At 37.7% G+C, this 20,868-nt stretch overlaps 1 protein-coding gene across 1 annotated transcript; it reads right to left on the bottom strand.

The window, feature by feature from the left end:
* Positions 1-6,591: 6,591 nt before the first annotated feature.
* Positions 6,592-18,901, bottom strand: LOC114895249 (solute carrier family 7 member 13-like). Its single transcript, XM_029222467.1, has 4 exons — positions 18,111-18,901; positions 13,537-13,668; positions 10,514-10,875; positions 6,592-7,748 (listed from the first exon to the last, which is right to left on the bottom strand). Exons 1-4 carry the CDS (start codon positions 18,775-18,777, stop codon positions 7,461-7,463), a joined length of 1,449 nt encoding a protein of 482 aa, XP_029078300.1. The 5' UTR covers positions 18,778-18,901; the 3' UTR covers positions 6,592-7,460.
* Between the last annotated feature and the right edge of the window lie 1,967 nt (positions 18,902-20,868).

Genomic DNA, 20,868 nt, shown 5'->3' on the forward strand with positions numbered 1-20,868 from the left:
CGGGAAGATCCCACATGCCACGGAGCGGCTGGGCCCGTGAGCCATGGCCGCTGAGCCTGTGCGTCCGGAGCCTATGCTCCGCAACGGGAGAGGCCACAACAGTGAGAGGCCTGCATACCACAAAAAAAAAAAAACAACAAAAAACAAACAAACAAACAAACCGAAAGGTTGGAGGGGGGGAGTAAAAGGTTGGGGTTTTTTTTGTGCAATCAAAGATAAGTTGTTATTGAGATATCAGCCAAGATGATAGACAGCCAAGAGTAGAAAGAGCCTGAGCTTACATCCTCTCTGGGGCACACCAAAATTACAACTATTACAGGACAACTATTGATGAAAATGACCAGAATCTACCAGAAAAGATGTTCTGCAACTAAAGATATAAAGAACCACAATGAAACAGGTAAGAAGGATGGAGTCATGGTGTAGTCAAGACCCATAGCCCCAGCTGGGCGACCCATACATGGGAGAATAATTATAATTGCAGACGTTCTCCCAAAAGAGTGAGGGTCTGAGCTCCACATTGGGCTTCTCAGCCCAGGGTTCCTGGCCTGGGAAGATAAGCCCCCAGAACGTTTGGCTTTAAAGACCAGTGGGCTTACTTTGGGGAGTCCCAGAGTCCCAGGGGGCTGGGGGAGAAAGACACTCCAGTCTTAAAGGGTGCACACAAAATTGCACATGCCCAGGGACCCAGGCAAGAAGCAGTAATTTGAACGGCATCTAGGTCAGACCTACTGGGGGATTCTACTGGAGAAGCAGGATGCAACTGCAGCTCACCCTGGGGACATAGACAGTAGTGGCAGCCATTTTTGGAAGTTCTTTCTACCACATGGACACTGGTGCTGGCAAATGTCATGAAATGTAAACAACCTACCAGGTACACAGTAATAAAGACAGCAAGTTAGGCAAAATGAGGCAACAGAGGAACATGTCCCAAATGAAGGAACACGATAAAACCCCAGAAGAAGAACTAAGTGAAGTAGAGATAGGCAACCTATCTGAGAAACAGTTTGGGGAAATGATTGCAAAGAGGATCAAAGAACTCAGGAGAAAAATTAATGCACAGAGTGTGAAGTTAGAAGTTTTTAACAAAGAGTTGGAAAATATAAAGAACAACCAGAGATTAATAATACAATAACTGAAATGAAAAATACATTAGAAGGAATCAACCATAGACTGAATGATACAGAGGAATGGATCAGTGAGCTGGAAGACAGGGTAGTGGAAATCACTGAAGATGAACAGAAAAGAGAAAAGAAATGAGGACAGTTTAAGAGACATCTGGTACAACATTAGAAATCGTGCAGAAAACTTGAATATACATTTTTCTAAAGAAGACACAGTGAGGGCCAACAGGCACCTGAAAAGATGATCAACATCACTAATCATAAGAGAAATGCAAATCAAAACCAAAATACATGTCACATTTCACCTGCCAGACTGGCTATCATCAAAAAGAGCACAAATAACAGATGTTGGAGAGGATGTAGAGAAAAGGGAACCCTAGTACACTGTTGGTGGGAATGTAAATTTATGCAGCTATTATGGAAAACAGTATGGAGGCTCCTCAAGAAACTAAAACTAGAACTACTATATGATACAGCTATTCCACTCTTGGGTATATATCTGAAGAAAATGAAAACACTAATTAACAAAGATACATGTATCCCAGTGTCCATAGCAACATTATTTACAATAGACAAGATATGGAAGCAACTTATGTATCCATCACCAGATGAATGGATAAAGAACAAGTGGTATATATATACAATGGAATACTACTCAGCCATAGAAAAGAATGAAAATTTGCCATTTGCAACAACATGGATGGACTTGGAGGGTATTATGCTTAGGGAAATAAGTCAGACAGAGAAAGACAAATACTGTATGATATTGCTTACATGTGGAATCTAAAAAATAAAATGAATAAAATATAATAGAAATGACTCAAAATTATAGAAAACAAACTAGTGGTTACCAGTGGGGACAGGGAAAGTGGAAGGGACAAGATGGGGTATGAGATTAAGAGATACAAACTACTATCTACCAAATAAATAAGCTACAAGGATATATTGTACAGCACAGGGATATAGCCAATATATTATAATAACTGCAAATGGAGTATAACTTTTAAAAATTGTGAATCACTATGTTGTACACCTGTGACATATATATTGTAAGTCAACTATATCTCAATAAAAAAAAAGGAAAAAAGAAAGTACTTTGTGTGTGTGTAAATGTAGATAACAGAAAACAAAGTTAAGGCATAATATCATTACTCAGAAAAAAAGTTGTTAGCAGATTAAATTAGACTTTTATATCTCTAAGATGTTTTATGTAAGCTGCATGCTAACCACAAAGCAAAAACCTACAGTTGATACACAAGAGATAAAGAGAAGGGAATCAAAGCATACCATTATGGAAAATCATAACAAAGACGGCATAAGAGAAAGAAAGGAACAAGGGAACTACAAAACAGCCAGATAATCCTTACCTGTCATAATTACTTTAAATGTAGATGGATTAAATCCTCCGATCAAAAGGCATAGAGGGGCTGAATGGATAAAAAAAAATCAAGACCCAACTGTTTTCTGCCTAAAAGAGACTCACCATGGCTTTAAGAACACACGTAGACTGAAAGTAAAGAGATAGAATAAGATATTCCATGCAAATGGAAACCAAAAGAAAGTAGGAGTAGCTATACTCATATCATACAAAATAGACTTCAACTTAAAACTGTAACAAGAGACAAACAAGGTCAGTATATAACAATGAAGGTGTCAGTTTATCAAGAGGTTATAACAATTATAAATATGTTCACCCAACATCAGAGCATCTGACTGTATTAAGCAAATACTAGCAGATTTGAAGGGAGAAATAGATAACAAGATAATTATAGTAGGGCACTTCAATATCCCACTTTCAACAATGGATAGATCATCCAGACAGAAAATCAATAGGGAAATGTTGGACTTGAACTATACTTTTGACCAAATGGACCTAACATATCTAGACATATATAGAACATTCCATCTTGCAGTGCTTCTGCTGAAAGATCAGCTGTTAACCTTATGGGGATTCCCTTGTGTGTTATTTGTTGTTTTTCCCTTGTTGCTTTAATATTTTTTCTTTGTATTTAATATTTGATAGTTTGATTAATATGTGTCTTGGCCTGTTTCTCCTTGGATTTATCCTCTATGGGACTCTCTGTGCTTCCTGGACTTGATTAACTATTTCCTTTCCCATATTAGGGAAGTTTTCAACTTTAATCTCTTCAAATATTTTCTCAGTACGTTTCTTTTTCTCTTCTTCTTCTGGGACCCCTATAATTCGAATGTTGGTGCATTTAATGTGGTCCCAGAGGTCTCTGAGAATGTCCTCAATTCTTTTCATTCCTTTTACTGCTCTGTGGTAGTTATTTCCACTATTTTATCTTCCAGGTCACTTATCCACTCTTCTGCCTCAGTTATTCTGCTATTGATTCTATCTAGAGAATTTTTAATTTCATTTATTGTGTTGCTCATCATTGTATGCTCTTTAGTTCTTCTAGGTCCTTGTTAAACGTTTCTTGTATTTTCTCCATTCTATTTCCAAGATTTTGGATCATCTGTACTCTCATTGCTCTGAATTGTTTTGCAGGTAGACTGCCTATTTCCTCTTCATTTGTTTGGTCTGGTGGGTTTTTACCTTGCTCCTTCATCTGCTGTGTGTTTCTCTGTCTTCTCATTTTGTTTAACCTGCTGTGTTTGGGGTCTCCTTTTCACAGGCTGCAGGTTCGTAATTCTCATTTTTTGTGTGTCTGCCCCCCGTGGGTAAGGTTGGTTCAGTGGCTGTTGGAACACAAGACTGGTGCCTGTGTTCTGGTGGTTGGGTCTGGATCTTGTCTTTCTGGTGGGCAGGACCATGTCTGGTGGTCTGTTTTGGCGTGTTTGTGAACTTAGTATGATTTTAGAAAGCCTCTGCTAATGGGTGGTGTTGTGCTCCTATCTTGCTAGTTGTTTAGCATGGGGCGTCCCGCACTGGAGCTTGCTGGCTGTTGGGTGGAGCTGGGTCTTAGCGTTGAGATAGAGATCTCTGGGAGAGCTCTCACCAATTGATATTACATGGGGCTGGGAGGTCCCTGGTGGTCCAATGTCCTGATCTCAGCTCTCCCACCTCAGAGGCTTAGGCCTGACACCCAGCCGGAGCACCAAAACCCTGTTAGCCACACAGCTCAGAAGAAAACAGAGGAAAAAAGAAGGAAAAAGAAATTTTAAAAAATTATTAAAAGAAAAAAATAAACTATTAAAATAAAAAATAAAGGGCTTCCCTGGTGGCGCAGTGGTTGAGAGTCCGCCTGCAAATGCAGGGGACACGGATTCATGCCCCAGTCCAGGAGGATCCCACATGCTGCGGAGCGGCTGGGTCCATGAGCCATGGCCGCTGAGCCTGCGTGTCTGGAGCCTGTGCTCCGCAACGGGAGAGGCCAAAAAAGTGAGAGGCCCGCGAACCAAAAAAAAAAAAAAAAAAAAAAAAAGTAATAATAATTAAAAAAAGAAGAGAGCAACAAAAGCAGTAAACAAATCCACCAATGATAATAAGTGCTAAAAACTATACTAAGATAAACATAAAAATCAGAAACAAGTCATTGGCAGGCAGCAAATCCCAAGTCTACAGTTGCTCCCAAAGTCCACCACCTCAATTTTGGGATGATTCGTTGTCTATTCAGGTATTCCACAGATGCAGGGTACACCAAGTTGATTGTGGGGATTTAATCCCCTGCTCCTGAGGCTGCATGGAGAAATTTCCCTTTCTCTTCTTTGTTTGCACAGCTCCTGGGGTTCAGCTTTGGTTTTGGCCCCACCTCTGCATGTAGGTCATCCTCAGACATCTGTTCCCCACCCAGACAGGATGGGGTTAAAGCAGCGGCTGATTAGGGGCTCTGGCTAACTCAGGTTTGGGGGGAGGGAGGGGTACATAGTTAAAATTGGAATGCAGGGGGATCCTGCGGTGGCAGAGGCCAACATGACGTTGCAACAGCTTGTGGGGAGCAATGTGTTCTCCCAGGGAAGTTGTCCCTGGATCATGGGTCCCTGGCAGTGGTGGGCTGCACAGGCTCCGGGTGGGCCCGGGGGTGGTGTGGAGGGTGACCTGTGCTTGTACACAGGATTCTTGGTGGCTACAGCAGCAGCATTAACATTTCACGCCCATCTCTGGTTCCAAGCTGATAGCCGCAGCTCGCACCCATATCTAGAGCTCGTTTAGGTGGCACTCTGCCTTCTGTGGGCATATGGGGAAGGAATCCCCTCTCCTTGCACACCCTGAAACAATGGTCTCTTGTCTCTTCAGCAGTTCCAGACTTTTTCCCAGACTCCCTCCCAGCTAGCTGTGGCGCACTAGCCCCCTTCAGGCTGTGTTCATGCAGCCAACCCCAGTCCTCGCCCTGGGATCCGACTTCCGAAGCCCAAGCCTCAGCTCCCAGTGCCCGCCCGCCCCAGCGGGTGAGCAGACAAGCCTCTTGGGCTGATGAGTGCTGGTTGGCACCGATCTTCTGTGCGGGAATCTCTCCCCTTTGCTCTCCGCACCCCTGTTGCTGAGGTCTCCTCCGTGGCTCCGAAGCTTCCGTCCCCGGCCCACCCCCTCCCACTCCCGTCTACGCCAGTGAAGGGGATTCTTAGTGTGTGGAAACTTTTCCTCCTTCACAGCTCCCTACCAGAGGTGCAGGTACTGTCCCTATTCTTTTGTCTCTGTTTTTTCTTTTGCCGTACCCAGGTACGTGGGGAGTTTCTTGCCTTTTGGGAAGTCTGAGGTCTTCTGCCAGCGTTCAGTAGGTGTTCTGTAGGAATTGTTCCACGTGTAGATGTATTTCTGATGTATTTGTGGGGAGGAAGGTGATCTCCACATCTTACTCCCCCGCCATCTTGAAGGTCTCCCCCTGCCTTCTCTTTTGTCTGTATCTAATCTCCCTCTATCTCTCTTTTATAAATACATCTGTGATTACATTTAGGGCCTACATAGATAATCCAGTAAAATGCTCCTCATCTCAAGATCCTTAATCACATCTGTAAAAACTCTTTTTCCATATAAAGTAAGATTCAGAGGTTCCAGGGATTAGGGCCTGGAGATCTATATCTATCTATATCAATATCTATATCTATCATCTATATCTATAAAATGAGTTAAATATTAAAAAATATATATAACCTTATACATATATATATATTTTAAAAAATATTTAACTCACTATTTAATGAGGGAACCAGTGAGATATTATAACCAGTTTAAAAGAGAATTCAAACAATGTGCACACATAGGCAGTCAAGAATGTCGAAACAAATTTACAAGTAGAAGTAAAAGTTGTCAGTATCCATGGTAATCACTGCATCCACTAGACAAAATTCACTTATGTTTCTATTGTCAAAAATCATTTGCATTATTATGAGTATTCTACAACTTAGAGTTGTAACATGGCTTAAAGACATTAAAAAGCACAAGTAACTAAGAAAGGTATACTAGACAGGACATCCAATAAGTTCCCCACCTCGATTTCAAAGTCTTTAAACAAGTTTTCATGACATTCTCTCCCTTCTTTTTTTTAAATAATGCCTTGTTTATTTTTATTTTTACAGGAACAAAAGAAAATCATTATTATTATTACTGGATTTTAGAAACTTTAGTGTCTTTATGTTTTTTTATTCCCTTTTTAATGCCAGCTAATGTATTGATTTTAGGGTTCCACAAAATTTGGGAAACATTTTGATAAACTTCTCTTACTAGATATGAACTTAATTGACCTAGACGTATTTTTGAGGGCCATGATTTAGCGTATCACACTTTATAAAGGCTAAACACAGAGACTTGAAAGTAAAATATGTTATTTTAATTGGTATCACTGTGAAGAGTTTAGACCAGTGAGTAGAAAGTTATGCATAGTATTTATTAATATCAATTACAGATTTACAATATTTTCTTTATTTTTGCTGATGCAATTATATTCATTCATTCAACAAATATTAAGTATCTGCTATACACTAGACACCTATGAATTTATCTTCCTGGCAATGACTTTTTGTTTATTTACTTGTTTGTTTATTTTATTGATATATAATTGACATACATTATATTAGTTTCTTGTTTACAACATTATAATAATTTTTACACATGGAAGTAGGCAGTAATTAAGTGACTAAGGCATATTATGCCTTTTAAACTTTGTTTGTGTGTGTGTGTGTGTGTGTGCACGCATTTAAAATTTTTGACCAAGAAGAAAGTGGTGAGAAACATGTTGGGCACTATGGAACTAAGGCTTCAGTTACCAGGAGAATAATTTGAATTGTAAAGAGCTTGAATATGTAGCTAGGGGGGTTGATTTGATATGTGTAGCTGGAGGTTGGACAGGAGGTAGAGGCTTTGTGTTTGTGTGTATATATTTTAAAGCAAAGGTTGCCTTTAAGAATGTATTCATTCATTAAACATTTTACATTTTAAAGTTTCTTATTTACAAAGATTTCTTTAAGGTCATTTTTTCCTGTTGAAGTACCTTCATCATGGTCTTCAGGTGGTGAAACATTAAACAGTAATTGTAAATAACAAGTGATTTTGACAAAACAGACAGAATGTTGATTAAGGTGAACATGAATCCAGTAACACAGGAGTCCACTGAACATAAAGATAAGCCCATAGACATGCTCTATTTTAGGAGCCTGAATCAATGGCGTCAAAATCAGAAACAAAGATATAGCTATGCATCCAAATATAAATGGCAAAGGCACCTGAAAGTTAAAAAAAGATTAAGATTAGTGATGACGTTGTCCTCAGGTTTCTATAAACAACATAAGAACATTCTCTTTCTTATGGAACAGATGTTTCCAAACTATTACATTACAGAAAGTAAATCAATGGCAGACTGAATGATTGTAAAAAAGTGGAACTGTATTTTATTTATTCTATAGTTTTCATGAATGCCTACTCAATTCATCAGATATTTTCATTTATTTACTAAAATTAGTGCTTCATTTTCAGGCATAGAAAAAATACATTTAAACATCATCAAAAATTAACTATGTCATTCTAGTATTAATCATTGAAACATTCTTAGTTTTGGGAATTTGAAAATCCAGTAACATCATAACTGAAATATTTGTTTATAATGCTTCTTTAAGGGAGCATGTGCCAGTCTTTCTTAGGGCAGCACCATCAAGTAATAGAAACAACAGAAATACTGTAATCAGAAAAGTCTGGTTAGAAATGCAATCTCTGTTATTTTAATTGCTCATTCTTTCAAGAAATATTCACTGAATTGCTTAGTGGCATGTGCTATGCTAAGGATACAGAGGTATTTAGGACAGATAAAGAAGGTTCTTCTCCAGGGAGCTTGTGACACTGACTAGCAGTATAACTTTGGTCTACCTAATTAATCTGATCTTCAGACCTATTTGCAGAGAACAACCAGAAGGTGGTTCCCCAAGTGCCTGTTCCACAGGGACCCCAAATATGGCTCAGTGAGACCCTCAGGGCCCCGCACCCCTACCACAACTGAAGGAAGGACACGGTGGGTCGGCGGGTACTAATGGATAATTATGTTCAGAGGTTTTTAATCAAATATTCCTGAAATATGTGTGTGTTGTGTGTTATTACAGTTTAAATATAAAGTCTGAGTGTCGAAAGAAAAAGGGTCTTCTTAGACTCATTTGCAAAATGAGTTTTTTATCTAATGCTGGTCTCCTAAAATCTTTGTCAGAATTGCATACAGTGTACTTCAGTATAATGTGCTCAACAAATGGCATTTCTTAATAAACTTTATAACAGTGATTTGTATACATTTCTTACTCTTCTATGAGGCTAAGAAGATTCTTGATGGAAAGATTCATCTTTATTTCTCTGAACTGCCTAGCAGAGTGCCTGAAACAGCAGATAGTCACTGCATATTTGTTGAATAAATGGATGACTGAAATTCAAGATATTATTGTTTTCTTTTTTCAACTTGGGACATGGCCAAGAGGGATCCATTTTTTTGGGGGGGAAGAAAGTCAAAACTGTCTAAGCTAGTGTTTCTTAAAATATGGTCAATCAACCTCTCCGCATAAGAATCCCCAAGATAATTGATAAATATACCGATTCCTAAGGCCCATCTAAGACCTACTAAATTAGAACCTCCAGGGGTGAGACTGGGAATTCAGATTTTTAACAAGCACACTCAAGTGGTTTTATGGTCGCTGGCATGAAATATGGGACTATCATTTTATTTTCCATACAATCTCTACAACCAGGAAGTATCTTAATTATATGGGCCACCGGATTATATTTATAACATGATTAAAGAATAAAACAAAGACTGTTTGGAAACTGTTAGGATTTACATTATAGCAAGGTATGGCTTATTTTATACCAAGGCAAAATAAATGAAAATTAAAAAAAGAAATGAGGGAAATAAAGAAACATGGATAAACAATAAATTTGGCTCACAAAATTCATGCCACAAAGCCCCATATAGATTCTGAAAGCAGGCCACCAAAAGGCATAAGCAAATCAGTTGTTTAGAAGAGGCCCAAGTATTCCTGATGCTAAGATCAGAGAAAATTTCCTCAGTGGATCCTTTATAGAATAAAAAATTCATCACTATCTTTTCAGTAAATATAACAAAAATTTGGTCTCTGAAATCAGAATGTGTGGTTTAAATCCCAGCCCTGATCCTTTTATCTAGGGTAATTTACTTAATCTCTGAGATCTAGGATTCTCCTGAGTTAAAAGGGGGTAAAGCTAAGAAAATCTATACCAGCTGTTTGACCTGAAACTGCTCACCCCTCCTTCTAATTCACTTTCTACACTATTGTCAGAATGGTCTTTTCAAATGAGAGTCTGATTTTATTTCTTTTGCATATGGTTGCTTAGGCAGTTCACACTCATACAAGCATACCCATCTGAGGGGGCAAAAGGGGGCTGATATCTAGCTCACCAGGCTCTGTGCTTGGGCACGGGGCTGGGACTGCCTAGAGGGAGGGGTGCTTTATTATATTTTGCACAAAGACACTCTAGGAACCTACAGTAGCCCTGCTGACATTACATAGAGGATAGTGATTCTATCTTGCTAGTTAAGATCAGGTTCAAAATTTTTGTAATCACCTAAACTGAGGCTTCGATTAACAACTTATTGTATAAAATAAAGACCCTATCAAGGCCATACACAAGAAGAGTATGCCACATCACCCTCATTTGTTCATGGACTGAGGAGATGCTTTTGAGCTGGGCAAAAAGCCCTCCCCTCAGAAGTGTTATTACCTAGCTCCTGAAAGATGACAATAAGGATAACATCTGTCTTCCTTGAGGAGAATCAGTTTTGACATTTTACTCTAGAAAAATCAGACCAAATGCAGCCCATACAGTCGATTACACATCAGTAAGCTGGGAAATGGAGGTCTGGTTCAGATGTTTCATAAATTTGACTCATGACTCGTTAGAAGTGTCCCATATAGAATAAGAAATTATATTCCTAGACAGAGAATAGAAGTTTAATATTAACATTTTAATTTTGATTTACCTTGTAAGGTCTAGGTAGATTGGGTTCCTGGTACCTTAGTTTAAGTAAACCTATCATATGTAACCCTCTTAAAAACCATATTGCTAATCCTGAATATTTTATTAAATTGATCAAATCTGAGGTTATAATAACAACTGAAGTTAAGATGATTATCTGGCTGACAGCCATGGTTGGACACGAGTGGTTATTGAGCATCGAGAAGATCAAAGGCAGTTGTCCTTCTTGGCTTGCTGTGTAGATCATCCTTGATGCCGAAAGCACTGTACAACACATGCTGCTAAATATTGAAGTTGAAATTCCAAAAGAAATGACCCATTGCATGGAAGGGATTATTTTGTCCGTCCAGGTGACAGCAACAGCATCTATGAAAATTTTAGAAAAATTTCAAAAAAGTCAGTCCCTTTGCTTGATTGAAACTACGGCAGTAATTCTTCACTTTCTCTGCAACCATACCCTTTGTAATATGATTTTGCAGCTCCTTCCAAGAAAGGGAGTCTCTTTACTTATTCTTCAATACGGTCTGGCCTTGTGGTCTGCGTTGGTCAGTAGAATGCATTGGAAGGGGTGATTTGCTACTACATTTCAAACTTTCTAAGACTAGCTTGTGCATGGGATTTAGGAGGCACTTTTTAGGACTCAAAGTGTATTAAACTTAGAATAAATCTTATAAGAGGGACATTAAGCATGAGAAAGGCATCTAAATCAGGCGGGGGCTGGTGAGATGGCATTGCGAGGGAGGCAGAGAGATAGTATTTATTCTGGAAGCACAGTAAATTGTTTAGAAAGTCTGACGTGTGGTGAGGGTGTGTGTGTGTGTGCAAGGGAAGGCAGGAGATGAGGATAGAAAGTTAGGCTTGAGTCAGATCTTGGAGAACCTGCCATGGTCAGGTTAGGAGCTCATAGTTGGTCTGAAGGAAGGTGATGATTGAGTGATGGTGTGGTGGTTGCAGCAGCTGTGAGAGTGAGACTGGGAGGAGATGCAAGAAAACAAGATGGTGGAATATTTAAGCAGGGAGATGACAGGATTAGATTTGTGTTTTATAGAGTCATCTCTAGAGACTGAGTGGAGGCTGGATTGGAAGGAGGAAGTTAGAGGTGAGCGTATACATTAGGAGGTTATTGCTGTAAATGAAGTAAGAAAAATAAGGGCCTGGGCACTGAGTGGGGGAAAGAAGAGGAGGGTACACCCAAAGAGAGATGTTAGTGACGTGGGTCTTTACAGAACTTGCTGCCTGGTTTGGATGTAGGGTGAAAGGCAAATTATAGTTCTCCCCCTCATTTTCATAGTTAAAAAAATCTCCTTTAGTGTGTTACTGTATTCCTGTGAGACCAAACTGTGGGAAGCAACGTGTTTCTTTTTACTTTTAGAAATGTATATTCCTCTTTTTCTTTTAGAATCAACATATCATTTTTATACTAGTCTCAGAGAAGATGTATAAATGCACCTTTTGACTTTTGGGACCATGTAAAATATCGATTTTTAAAAAAATGAACTTCAAATCTTCTTAGTTTTGTAAAGGCTTTGAATGCAGATGATAGAGCAGAACTACAGTTCAGTGGTGTGGCTCACTAGACTGATCCTCTTTGTGACCTCTGGCCTTGAAAACACATCCATTACAGGGGAATTCTAGTTACTGGAGTGACACAGTCAGCCCCTCCAAAACCACACACCCTATATGTGTTCATAGACCCCTGTGCCTATTTGTATATACAATAGTTTTGGAGTCTATGTTTCTGTTGATGTATTATTTGACCTCTATCCAGAATATTTGAAGAGTTAGTTGTTCTCAATAAATGAATTTTCTAGATAACCAAACCTCTCTTCTTTCAGGAGTAATTATTTTTTAAAAATTAAAATTTTGTAGAATTTTTCTAATATATTTCAAATTCTACTCTGCCTTTTTAAAGTAAAGTGAACATAATTTAACATTTTTTAAAAAAGACCCAGTGGTGTCATAAAAATTCATCACTTGATTCTGTGGAAATATAATTATTTGGTATTAAAATTTTTTTTCTGATCATAAGTATAACATGCTAATTGTGGAAAATATGAACAGTATAAAAAAGGAAATAAAAGATATCTTGCAATATTATCATTCAGATGGTGCCATTTACTATTAACTTTTTGTTGTATCTCCATTTAGTCATGTATATGTTATATGATTATATGTATTAATAAAATTCATCATCTAATATATATTAATAAATATTCATACTATTGCTTGCTTTGCTAATAGGCCCTATTAGTGGTGGTTATGCTTTGATTTGGTTTGCTTGTGTTGAGGCATTTTAGTATGGTGGTTGAGAACACAGGTCTTGGAGTCAAACAACCTGGATTTGAGTCTGTCTTTTTCAATTACTAGCTGTGTAACTTTGAGCACCATGCTTGATGGAATTGAGAAGAATATATTTTTGAAGGTCAGATCTCGCAAATTGATGTCCACATTTACAATCCATTACTAGCAATAACCTGAACAAGAAGTAATCTTTTATCATTAGAAGAGCATGACTGAGACCTATTTTTGAATCTTATCAATGCTGTTCACTATTTAACTTTCCTTGCTACAGTTTCCTCATCTGAAAAATGAAGATAATGAAGGTGGTACTGCTTGTTCCAAACAACTGTTTTGAGGGCAGGTACCTGGGTGCACCTTAAAGGGTGGAACATCTTCTAACAAAGTGTTTCTTCTTTGCCTTCTTGCCTTGCTTGCTCCTGTTTCTCCTCTTCTCTTTCCTCTTTCTCTTCCATGTCTCTCTTCCTCTTCTTCTTCCTCTTCCTCATTCTCTTTTCAGTTCTTGCTTCTTCACATTCTTCTACCCTTCGACCTTAGTCTTTAGCATGTGCTCATTTTTTTAATAGATTGTTTAGATAATTATTTTTCCTTTCTTGTGAAAACCAAAGCAGGACCACATCACATTTACACTCTTATGAGTGTATCGAAAAAATAGCAGTATATAGGAGTCCCTGTTTATTCAGAGGAGGTAGTAGTGACTATTTCCTCTTTGTCTAGACACATTCATACCTGCAGAGATGATTTCCCTGGGAGTCAAAACTGCCAGGTAGGATACATTAGCCAGTAGGTAAATCACAGCCACCATGGGAAGGACAGTAATCAGAGATTTGGGAATATTTTCACCAGGATTTTTTATCTCTCCTAAAAAACACAAATAAACTCATCAGAAAAGGTCATATTATTATGAGACTTTTGAAGACTTCTTTGTAATGAAAAGGATGAGAAAGTATTATTCATGTGTCTGTTGTTTCCTCATCTGCTTGATTGATTCTACTCCTTTGCAAGTTTTGCCTGAAAGCTTGGATTTCTCACCATCTTATACTAAAAATCCAATTTTTCCAACTATTTCATGATTATGGATTTACAGTGATGGAAAAGACTATTTAATACAAGCTACTATGTATAAAATGATAAGCTACAAGGGTATATTGTACAGTGCATAGTATATAGCCAATATTTTATGATAACTATAAATAGACTATAACCTTTAAAACCTGTGAATCACTATGTTGTACACAAGAAACCTATATAATGTTGTAAATCAACTATACCTCAATAAAAAAAGAGAAAGAAATGAAACAGGTATGAGAGCAGAGTGGGGGGCGGGAGGAAATTTGCATTAAATAAGTTAGCTGAGAAATGACATTTGAGGGAAGACCTAAAGGAAGTGAGGGAGGGAACTATGTGAAGAACTCAGTGGGCAGTCTTCTATGCAAAGGGATCAGTTGGTGCAAAAAGAAAACAGATGCACCCCTCCCCCATGCCATGGCAGCCTTTTGTGAGCACATCTATGTCTTGCTTTGTCACAGAGGCTTCCAAAGTGTAGTATTGAATACCCATGATAGCATCAAGGACATACTGTGCTTTGTCTACATTTCAAATACAGAGGAAACTGCAGGGACTCAGAGAGGTTAAGAGACTTGCCCAAGGTCACACAGCAAATACGTGGTGAGGGCAGGATTTTAACCAAGTTTTGTCTGACACCAGGCAGTAACCACTGCACCCTCCAGCCTTCATGTAGCTAGATCTCTTGGACCTTGAGGTGATGGATTTCCTGGACAGAAGGTGCAGAGTTCTTTTTGACACTTACTCCCACCCTCTTGGATAGACGTCCTCAGTTGGGAAAATCTTTGAGCTCCAATACATAATAAAGTTTTTAAACCAAAAGCAGGGATGAGCTCAAGGCACCTAACAATGTTTGGGTCAGTCTCCGTCAATTGTAGGGGCCTTTTAGTCAGTTTCTGTCAATTGTAAGGGCCTTACCTCAGGGGAGGAGACACTGCATCAACAGTGGATTCCTAAAATTGACATATTATCTCAAAATTCCTAAACATCATACTGTTTTTCTTAAAAACGAAGTTCAGGGGAGTGGTTAAGAGCATAGGCCTGGACCTAAATGGTCTGGAGTTCTAACCTGGCTGTGACCCTTAATGGACTTTGGGAAACAGGTTTTGCAGTTAGCAACAAAGATTGCCAGCCCACAGATTTGTACAAATAAAAAATGTACAGTTGTTTAAAAAAAAGACTGTTTGGTATGTAGCATGTCTCTTCATCCCATCTGAGATATGTAATTTCTTCCTTTTTTCAGAAGTAACAGTTCTCTCATCTCTTTCCCTCAAGCAAATTGACCTCTGAGGAAGTACCTTTCTCATCCTTACTCTCCCAAGCAAACTTTTCCTACCTAGGCAAATTTACTGTATTAAAATGACTACTGGGTCATCATAAGTAAGAAAGGTGTGAATAGAATTCAGGGTCTTATGGGTTATGAATAAAATAATAAGAGGAAAACAATTTAGAGTCCATCAGGCAGTCAAGAGATTGTTTGAATCTACTCAAGCTGTGAAGGAAATTTGTCGTAAGCCATGTAGAAGCGAGAGTCTGTCCATCCAAATTCCGATTGGAAAGAAATCAGGTGATATTGATATAAAATCAATGTCAGCTGAATTGTGAGGTCTTGGGGTCCGCTATTACTATAGCAACGGTGTGACAGAACCAGCCTGTGCATATGTGACTTGAAGCATCAAGTGCTTAGATCACATGCCTTATCTTGAATCTGGGAAGTGTAAGTAACTGTGTAAGCTGGGATGGTCCACCCAACAGCTTCAATCACCTGAGATAGAGACCCTGATCCCCTGTGTGGGTAAATGACTTTACAACTTGACCGGCAGGTTCTCCTTTCCTCCAGCTTCTGTGAATAATGGCTGCTAGTTCCCTATAGCTGAACCCTTCTCCTGAGAATTGCCCTTAGTCCTTGGGTGATTTGGCAGGGAGGGGAGGAAGCTGCCTTGCTTAGAAAAATCTAGAAGTTTACATTCTCCCCTCAGAAGCAGCCCACAGTCATTTATGAACTGATAAAAGGTACAAAAGCCTAATGACTCTAGTTGGGAACATTTCGTATTTTTCCTATTCTAGCAGTACTGTCTAATAAAAATATACTGTGAGCCATTTATGTAATTTTAAATTTTCTAGTAGCTACATAAAAGAAAAACCAATGAAATGGAATTATTAATATATATATTTATCCCCAGATATCCAAAATGTTATCATTGCAGTATGTAACATTTATAAAAAAGTATTAATGAGCTATTGGACATTGTTTTGCTCATTCAAGATTTTGATTTCTGGTGTGTATTTTACACCTATGGAGCACCTCACTTTGACTAACTACATTTTAGATGCTCACTAGCCATATGTGGCTGGTGGTAAGAATCTAGACACAAGCTATCTATTCTGTTTACAATTAGTTAGGAATATGACAGCTCAGGAACTCGGAGAACCAAACTTGAGGGAGAGAGTTCTTTCTAGCGAGGATCACCCATTTTGAGATGGAAGAAGCCAGATCTCTAAATTTGGTAAGTTAATGAAGTGCTGGTTCTGATAGCCAGCCCCATTCAATTAGCCACAAGTTCTGGCCGTGTTACTGTACTCATCGCATTCGACCTTCTGCTCTAATAGTCTGCAGATCCAGAAAATTTCACTAGACATTTCAAACACAACCATATTGATCTGAAGTTACACTTCTCTGTCAGCTCCCATTATGGAATTCTTGTCCTTAATTCAAGGTTTAACTTGTTTGATAACCAATCAAACCAAGGAGTAGGGGGAGAATGAGATGAGTGCTTCAGACAGAATTGGGTCTAAAGCTGCATCGCGCTGTGTCTTTAGGTAATCATCACTATCAAGAACACCTGGGCTTGCTCTAGTGCGATGCTTTACTTTAACCAAGGGGTGCACCAACATCTGGGTATTTATTTTTGCAGAACCCACCACTGCCCACTGACTAGGTGACCCTTGGAGGATGCAGTTCCAAAAGCAGTGACCTGTGAAACCCTGCTTCCATATATATCCAATATTTTCATTTATGACTCATGTGCCTTTTAATGGCCAAACCAGCAGCAAGGTGACTGTTGGCATAATTAATTTGTGCTAGGTAAATTAAAGTCTTATTTGAAAAGGCTTGATATTTAAAAATTTGTTAATTTTATTGCAAGAAATTTCAATGTTACATTTGTCAATTAAAAAAGGAAAATGCTAAAGTACTTAAAAATATATCAACTGTTAAATTTTTAGTAATCTACATGAGTGAACAAAGTGTTTCATTGACTGGGGAACATAAAAAAAAATCAATAATTCAAGAATTTAGAATTTGAAGAAATCATCACTAAAAGTTTTGATAAAGTATTAAGGACATTTCAAACATAAAATCTATAGCAACATTATATTTAGAGGAACAAACTCCAGTTTCTTATTAAAATTGTTGCAAAGATTTTGTTTGGAAGTTTTATATAACTTCAATATTTAATATATTCCTTAAATTTTAATATTCCTATAAGTTTAAAATGTAAAAGAAATATAGTGAATTGTTTTCTATTTATTTCTTTCGTTTACTGTAGAGAGCTATGCAACTATTACCAAATTCATTTGGTACCATGACATCAGAGGGGGCAGCATTGCCCTGCAGAAACAACAGTGTATATAAGCAGGGAAGCATGGATATTACACCAGTCCTTGAAATTGTAAAAAATGGGAAACATTTTAAATACCTCTAATGTGAAAGTGTGGTAAAGCCATTCTAAGGAATATTATGCAGCAGTTAAAAGAATGTGTTAGATGACTAAGAACTAATATGGAAATTTCTCTAAGACATATTGTGGAATCAAAATTAGGATGTGAAATTTTACCAATGTGGTAGGGGATATATAAAATCTGTGATAGTTTTAATTTTTTACAAATGGATTATGTTAATATATTTCTTATATAATTGATATTTAACTCAAAATGTCTTGAAAAATTGTTAGAATAAAGTACGGTAAAATCTGAGAGTGGTCTTAATTTTCTCTTGAAAACTTTATAAAATTCCCAAGTTTGTGATAGGGGAGTGACCTGAAAAACACTAAATTCTGTGTATATTATATAGATAAGTATCTACCAAGTCTTAATGATGATTAAACTACATACATGTAGAGCATGCAGAACAGATTTAATTCAATTCCCCACAAATAAACAAATCAGATATATCTTTCTCCACAGACTTGTAGACAAAACTTTATGCTGCGACAAAACTATTTCAGAAAAAGATTTACCTGCTATGCTGTTCAGGATTGACGTGCCAGAATATGCAAACAATCCTTGTAGGAAGGCTTCTGCAATCTGTGAGACGTTAGGAAGTTCAGCGTCGAAAGCGTTCTCAAACCTGGCCACGTTCTCTTTTTTCCCAATCCCTAACAGCACAATCCCAGTGATGGAAATGAAGCAGAGGACAGTCATCTTTGTCACAGTGCTGATAGTTTGAAACAAAGCCACTTTTTGCACCCCTCGAGTATTTAGAAGTCCCAAAGACCACAGAATAGCCAAAGCTAGACACTTCTTTGGTAGCTCTGGAGCTGGGCACCCGGCATAGAAAGGCTGAATTGTATAGGTAGATAGTAACAAGGTTTCAGTAGCTAGTCTTAAGGGATGAGTAAAAAGTTTGATCCAAAGACTGAGGAAAGCAACAGAGGATCCAAGAGATCTTTTGAGGAAATAATACTGTGCTCCACTTCTAGGGAATGTTGTCCCCAGCTCTGCGTGACTGAGAGCAGAGATCAAAGTCAGCACAGCACAAGCAGCCCAAATACTCAGGGAGACAGCTACATTCAGTGAGGAATATTTTAATACCCCTTTAGGAGACACAAAGATTCCTGCCCCTATTGTGGCACTAAATATTAAAATGTTTCCACGGAAGAATCCTATTGCCCTCAGGAGTTGCATGCTTTTGCCTTTTTCCTGTTTTTTTTTTTTTTTAAATCCTGAAAAATAATTTTAAAATTTCATGTGGATTGCTAACTCTTATACATTCACCCCATGATTCTTCTGCAAAGTGCTTTCTTGATTTAACCATTGTCCTTACATAAGCATTTTATTACTGCCGTTAACTTGGTTTTGAAAATGATTAACTTGTAAATTGTTCTAAGATTTTGTGAACTCTTTTAAGGTCAGAGTTAAAATGTTTCTCATGTTAATTATTTAAAAATTCAAATACGCCCGGTGATGGCTGCACAACTTTGTGAATATGACTAATGCCACTGAATTGTACGCTAAAAATGGTCAAAGTGACAAATTTAGTGTTATATGTATTTTGCCACAAGTCTTAAAACGTTGTAGTATACAAAAACCATCTCTAAATGGGGGAGTCATATGGTATGTGAATTATGTCTCAACCACAGGTACTCTTGAGGAAAATTTTAGCCTGAATTGAACTTACTGCTATTGGAAATAGATGAGGTTGCTGGGGTTTCTATTTACTGATTCCTGATCCAAGGATGTTCCTAAGCATGCAGTAGATGGCTGTCTGGATTATTTATTGTATTACTTGTAGTTCTGGAATTAGAGCTGCACACAAGAAAAAGAGCTGGGGAAAAAAGAAAAAAAGAAAAAAAAAAAAAAAAAGGAAAGGAGCTGGGGATGGACCATTCCAAGTATATAGAACTAGCAAGTATTTAAGCTTAGGGACAAGATAGCTGGCATTGGAGGTTTGAAGTGATTGGACTCTTGATATATTTTTAAAGTAGACCCTATAGAATTTGCTGATAATTTAGATGTGGGGTTATGAGAGATTGAAAGGAATAAGATTGAGCAAGGTATGTGGGCCTGGCAACTGGAAGAATGAAGGTGCCTTTACAGTTTCTATTTATGAATGTATCTATCTGCCTTTTGATGACCCTTTTTCACTATTAAATTCAATGCTGAATGAACATTTTTTACAATTTCTTCTTTAATCCATATTTGAGTTTAGGATATTCATAGGAATGGAATTGCTAGTTCACAGGGTTCTGCTGTTTTATTAGATGATTCCAAATTTCACAGCTTCGTCAACATTTAGTATCATCAGACTTAAAGTTTTTGCTGATCTGATGGATGTGAAATTATATCCCAGAAGTATATTAGACTTGTGCCCATATTATACATGTTTACTCTGCTTTCTGTATTTCCATCTTTTACTTCTCTCTCCATGTTTCTGTCTAGGTATTTTATTTTGATGTATCTTCTGATTCACCAGTTACATATTGTCAAATGCTTCTAGGGGAGAAGTGATGCTGAATGTCGGGCTCACTGCTCCGGTTTTCTTTTTTCTTCAGGATTTTGACTGCTTAAACCCTTACTGCTTTGCTATATTTCTTATTTTTTCAAATAGACATTTTAATATTTTATACATTTTTAATTATTTTTGGTAGGAGGGTTGTTTTGGTACAAGCTAGTTCACTCACTTGGAGACAGAAGCCTCTACTTATATCTACGTGTACATAACAGACAACTTCAATACTGATATGTTAAGGTGGAACTCTTGTTACCATTCTAATTTGTCTCAAGCCTCAGTAGATTTCATTACCACTCAATTGATCAAAACTATATTTCAATATCTTTGACACTTTCCTTCACCCCCCACATCCAATCCATTACCAAGTCCTCTTGTTTCTATTTCCAAATCATATCTTTATTTGACCATGTGTCTCCGATTCTACTACAAACAACTTGATCTTAGTCACTATCATTTTTCTTTTAGGTAATGGTGAAAAACTCTGAACTCATCTTTCTGCTTTAGCTCCTGTCTTTTCCAACCCATTCTCCATAGAAAAATGTAGACAACTCTAAAAGTAAATTTAATGTTCTTTCATTTTTTGATTAAATTTAGAATTAGGTACATTGTGTTTATTTTCACTTGTAAATTCTATCTTTTGAACATTTTCATACTATTTGATGCTGGTGTGTAATTCATAATTGATCTTAGACTCAGATTAATTGCTTAATAATTATTTTCTTATTAATTCTACTATACTGATAATCATTTAGTCTGTAGATAAT

This window comes from Monodon monoceros, unplaced genomic scaffold (assembly GCF_005190385.1).
Source record: "Monodon monoceros isolate NGI ecotype Baffin Bay Population unplaced genomic scaffold, NGI_Narwhal_1 Super_Scaffold_14, whole genome shotgun sequence".
In the NCBI taxonomy this organism is placed as follows: Eukaryota; Metazoa; Chordata; class Mammalia; order Artiodactyla; family Monodontidae; genus Monodon; species Monodon monoceros.